The 5,464-nt window shown below is 36.6% G+C and overlaps 1 protein-coding gene across 1 annotated transcript; it reads left to right on the top strand.

The window, feature by feature from the left end:
- The first annotated feature begins 1,527 nt into the window (after positions 1-1,527).
- On the top strand, positions 1,528-4,853 carry LOC125472510 (acyl-coenzyme A thioesterase 2, chloroplastic-like). The gene is made up of 5 exons (XM_048574108.1): positions 1,528-2,048; positions 2,823-3,000; positions 3,423-3,895; positions 4,110-4,238; positions 4,434-4,853. The coding sequence occupies exons 1-5, from the start codon at positions 1,641-1,643 to the stop codon at positions 4,602-4,604; spliced, it is 1,359 nt and encodes a 452-aa protein (XP_048430065.1). The 5' UTR covers positions 1,528-1,640; the 3' UTR covers positions 4,605-4,853.
- Positions 4,854-5,464: the final 611 nt, after the last annotated feature.

The following is a 5,464-nucleotide window of genomic DNA, read 5'->3' as shown; positions in this document are numbered from 1 at the left end:
TGACCAAACTTGCATTCCATTTCTTAAAAAATTCTTCCTTTATCTCCTTTTGTACCAATTGACCTATAAAATACCAAATTATTGTAAATGACTCAAAAACAAAAGAAATCAAGCAACAAAGACTTATCAGTGGCCAATGAAATGTCTCTGTGAATTTTTCTGGCATCCGAAAAGTTAAACTGTCGTGACGAAGTCATCAGGTGATCCCTAATGCAAAGACTCCTCCCAATGTAAAAACAAAAATATACAAAAAAAAAATGAAAAAAAAATGTACTAAAATCAGTTATGGAAGAAATCCATACTCATTCTTCTATATTCATGAACGTGTCCACACAAATGAATTTCTTTCCATGACTCCATCTCCATGCCTATCACATTTCTCACCAACCCAATAAATAGTGCTAAAATAATAATCTATACATAAAGAGAACACAAAAGGTGAATAGTGTTTTTAGTGTCACCAACAAAATATTTAGACAAAAATGCTCCCAAGACAAAAAACTTCAAAGGCATCCCAAAATAATGCATCAAATAGGGCGGGGCTATTTTTGTCATTTTAACAGCGTTTTCTTAACAATTATTTTTTTTGTGTTGCTTTTTTTTAATTAGTACCTCACAATAGGCTAGCAATAATGTGATTCAATTTCTTTATTTTTAAACACGTTCAAAACATCTTAAGAGGCATGTAATGTCGGTTATTAAAAAAAAACTTTCACATGCTGATAATAATGTAATTGAATTACTTGTCAAATGATTGTTTTTTTTTTTTTAAACAAATGATATTATCTACACTAAGAAGGAAGAAGAAGGTGAGCTTAGCCTCACAATGGGCTGGCAATAATATGATTCAATCAGTTGTTCATTCAATATTATTTTCTCTATTTTTAAACACGTTCAAAACATATTAAAAGGCGTGTAATGCTGGTTTTTCGCACGCTAATAATAATGTGATTAAACTAGTTATCAAATGATTGTTTTTTTTTTTTTTGGTTAACAAATGATAATATCTACATTAAGGGGAAGAGGGGTGGGCTTAGTCTCACAATGGGCTAGTAATAATGTGATTCAATCAATTATTCATTGAATATTATTTTCTCTATTCTTATTCTAAGTTCTATAGAGATCGATTTTGTTATGTGAATTCAGTTGCTTTAATTGGTTTGTGATAAGTTTCTTGATCTAAGATTATTCATTTACTTCAAATATTTAACTTTCTTTTTGTTAATTTACGCATATAAATACATTTAAAAAATGTAAATCAAACAAAGCACGTCATGATTCAAAAAATATTTTATGTGTGCGCTCACACGCGTGCAAGAAAGATAGTGTGAATGATAGTATGAATAAAATTACTTTCCTCCCCCTGTCTTCCAACCGAGTGCAAAGACTCCTCCCATAAGCGTCTAGTCATCACGCTTGCTTACCCATGATAATAAAGACGCATGTTAATAATTCAATCTTTATAGTTTACAAAATATAATTTAATAGTCTCCCTGCTATTGGTCCTTGCAAACTCCTTGTCGTTCCCACAATCCCGGAAAATCTGAAAGTTCCCAGCTTTACATGATTCGGAGCTCAAAATTCAATCAACTCAAGTTGAAAACTTGAGAGCAATCAAATTCCCAGAATCCCCAAATTCCATGGCCTTGAATTCCTCTCTTCCATATCCCAATTCACCCGCCGCCATTCCCGTCGTCGCCACCCTCTCTTCCCCTTTCGAAAAGCCGCCTCCGTCCCAAGATGGGCCCAACGGTTCGACCCGGAAGCCCAATAGCCTCTGGCCGGGAATGTACCAGTCGCCTGTGACGAATGCGCTGTGGGAGGCGGGGTCTAAAATTTTCGAGAGGTTTTTTCTGGACCCGCCGAAAGATGCCCCTCCGCAGAGCGAGTTGCTGAACAAAACGCCGTCGCAGAGCAGGACTTCGATTCTGTACAATTTCTCGACGGATTATATATTGCGGGAGCAGTACAGGGATCCTTGGAACGAGGTCCGAATTGGGAAGTTGCTTGAAGACCTTGATGCTTTAGCTGGAACCATTTCTGTAAAGGTAGAATTTTTGTACTGTTTAGTGTAATTGGATTTGTGGGTTCTGCTTGAAATTTGATTACTTGAACTGGGTTGTGATTGTTAGTGTAAAAAAGTTGTGATTGATTAGACCGAATTGCACTTCTAATCCGTAAAGCCTGAGCTTTCGGACTATAACGTGTTAGGAAGTTTCTGGTTTGGGTTTTTTGATTGTGGCCTTGGAGTTTGGAAATAATTGATCCGTCTTGGTATATTCCGCAGTGTTTCAACTTTTTTCTGAACCCGAAAGTGTAGGAATTATTTTCTTTCAAGGTTTGCATTGTGCTAAGGAGCTGCCATAATCTGGAGTGCTTTTTGTTTGAGGTGTTGATTGATTTTGTTTGTATTGAGAATGGTATTGTAAGTCATGGGAGCGGCGTCTTGTTTGGTCAGGAGATAGTTTCTGCTCTTTTTATTGCTAGTTGAACAGAAAGATCGGTGCCGTCAAATTTGGACGGTCGTGAGCATTGAATAATTTTGGTACTATTTATGTATATGCAAACGGGGAGTTAGGAAGCCGGGTGATGGTCATGTGCAGCGAAAACCTGTTTGCCTGTAAATGTTCATATAATGCAATGATTCACGTTATGTGCATGTCAAAATGTATCCTCTGTTGTTTTAATCTAGTTGAATTGAATTTGTCTTTTATATAGACTCAAGAATGACCATATTGAATTAAATTTGTTCCTGTGTGAATTTCTTGCTTGTAACTTTTCATGTAATGAGCACCTTTATTTTATAACTTTGTATGGATCAGCACTGTTGTGACAACGATAGCACAACAAGGCCACTCTTATTGGTCACGGCATCTGTTGACAAGATTGTTCTGAAGAAGCCGATTAGTGTTGATATTGATCTGAAAATAGTGGGTGCTGTCATATGGGTTGGACGGTCATCTATTGAGATTCAACTAGAAGTTATTCAGTCAGCAACAGGTACTTATGAATTTGACATAACTTTATATTTGAAGTCTGATAATCTTTGAAAGTTCAGAACTTTTTCCAGCATTTTCCTCGTAAGGCTTAACTTCTATTAAAATTTTGCAATTGCATTCTAAATGTTAGAATTTGCTTATGGACACTGGTGTCTCCTTCAAATTTGAGTGTAATGAATAATAAGCGGTTTGCCTCTGTTTAACGTAATCTTGATATCTTGAAACAAAACTCACTAAAGCTACAAAAGGGCAGTTATAAGAACGACGATCCATTTTGTCATTCTTTCAGTGTCAACTAGAAAATGACTATTATATTATCAGCCTGCTCTTCTAAAAGTGATCTTTTAAATTTATGCTCTTCTTTATGGGAAGAGTTGTGCTTAATGCTCTGACTGATCAGACTTACATAAACTTTTTTGGCAGATGGATCTGACATTGCAGACTCAGTAGCTCTTTCAGCAAACTTCATATTTGTGGCCCGTGATTCTAAGACTGGGAAAGCTGCCCCAGTTAATCGGTTATCTCCAGAAACTCAAAGAGAAATATTGCTTTTCGAGGAAGCGGAAGCCAGAAATAATCTGAGGAAAAGAAAGAGAGGAGGAGGAGACAGAAGGGAGTTTGAGAATGGAGAATTAAATAGAGTTAAAACACTGTTGGCTGAGGGAAGGATCTTCTGTGATATGCCTGCTTTGGCAGACAGAGATAGCATTCTTCTAAAGGATACTTGCTTGGAAAACTCATTGATCTGCCAACCACAACAGAGAAACATCCATGGTCGGATCTTTGGAGGGTTTTTGATGCACCGAGCATTTGAATTGGCTTTCTCCACCGCTTATGCCTTTGCAGGCTTGGTGCCTTGCTTTCTAGAAGTCGATCACGTTGACTTCTTGAAACCTGTGAGTACCCCATCAACATCATTCTTTTGATTGTTAGAATTAACCATATTATCATTATCTTCCCTTTCGAAGCATTTTCTGGTTCCCTTTTTGTTGTTCATCTTAATCCAAATTATCTTTATCCTGTTATTTTGGCTTTGGAAGAATGAGCTAAGATCTCCATTTGTACGATTCTGTGTTAGAAATATGTGAAGCATTATGTTTTAATGAGCAGGTGGACGTTGGAGATTTCCTGCGTTTCAAATCGTGTGTTCTCTACACAGAAGTTCAGAATCCCGATCAACCTCTAATTAATATTGAAGTTGTTGCCCACGTTACCAGGCCTGAACTCAGGTCTACTGAGGTATGTTCCTCCAACTGCGCTTTCAAAGAACAAGAAAACTTAGGTTTGCCTTTAAATGAATGCCATTAGAAGTTGACACTGCTACAGTTTCCGTTACCCATTTCACTTTTGAGGAATTTTCAATTTTATGTTCTATTCACTGAGGAATATCCTTTTCAGATAATTGTATATCTTTACTGTCTCGTTTTTAAACAGGTGTCGAACACATTTTATTTCACTTTCACCGTACGTCCTGAGGCAAAGGCCACAAAAAATGGATTCAGGATACTGAATGTGGTTCCGGCAACAGAGGAGGAAGCACGTCATATAGTAGAACGCATGGATGCTCAAGCCTTCCTTTCAACAAAAGGAGTCATCAGCAAATAAACACGACTATTAATCATACGAGACAATAGGCAGCGAAGAGGCTAATAACTGTAAGTGACATGTGAAAAAGCAAATGTCAAAGAAAGCCTTGAAAAAAGGGACCATATTTATATCTCTTATAACCGAAATTAAGCCTCATCTGCACCCTAACAGTTGATATGTATTTTAAACAGAAAGGGTGCTATTTATCTCGTAATTACTTATGTGTAGTGCCTGTTCAATAAAATGTGATATCAAATTGCCATTCAACTGTTCAAGACCACATATTTACTTTTCATCTCCGATTTGTGAAGCAAAATAAATGGTGTAGACTCATTTGTGCATGTGAGAGAAAGATTATGGTGTAGAGCAGTTGTGGGATACAGACCAGTTGGTTAGGGTAATGTGCTTATCCCTTGCATCCAGAGTTCGAATCCACATCCTTGTATATTAGAGTATGATTAAAATATCACTACGTTTAAAAGAAAGACCTAGGTAAAATGGATTTTGGACACAGGAAAACTTCTTTTTACTAGGTTGACATATTCTTGTCTCTTCTACCCACAAAATGTTGGAATTTATTTGTTTATTTAGAAAATTATTAGAGATTTGATTTAATTTTGTATTAGGGTATATTTGGTATTTTGCATATTACGGGTTCTTATGAAGGACAAAAAAACTGAAAGTTTTCCCATAACCATAGGATGACACCAAGGCTCAGCTTTAGTCTTTACCTCTTTGCATTGGTGATGGACGAGTTAACGGAACATATTCAAGATGATATCCTTTGGTGTATACTTTTCGCAGATGATATAGTGCTAATAGATGAAACGCAGGAAGGAGTAAATGTGAAACTAAACCTTTGGCGGGAAATGTTGGAT

This window comes from the organism of the source record quoted next, unplaced genomic scaffold, assembly GCF_019419815.1.
Source record: "Pyrus x bretschneideri cultivar Hongxiangsu unplaced genomic scaffold, Pyrus_bretschneideri_v1 Contig7, whole genome shotgun sequence".
Taxonomy (NCBI): domain Eukaryota; kingdom Viridiplantae; phylum Streptophyta; class Magnoliopsida; order Rosales; family Rosaceae; genus Pyrus; species Pyrus x bretschneideri.
This window is presented reverse-complemented; position numbering and strand designations above follow the sequence as displayed.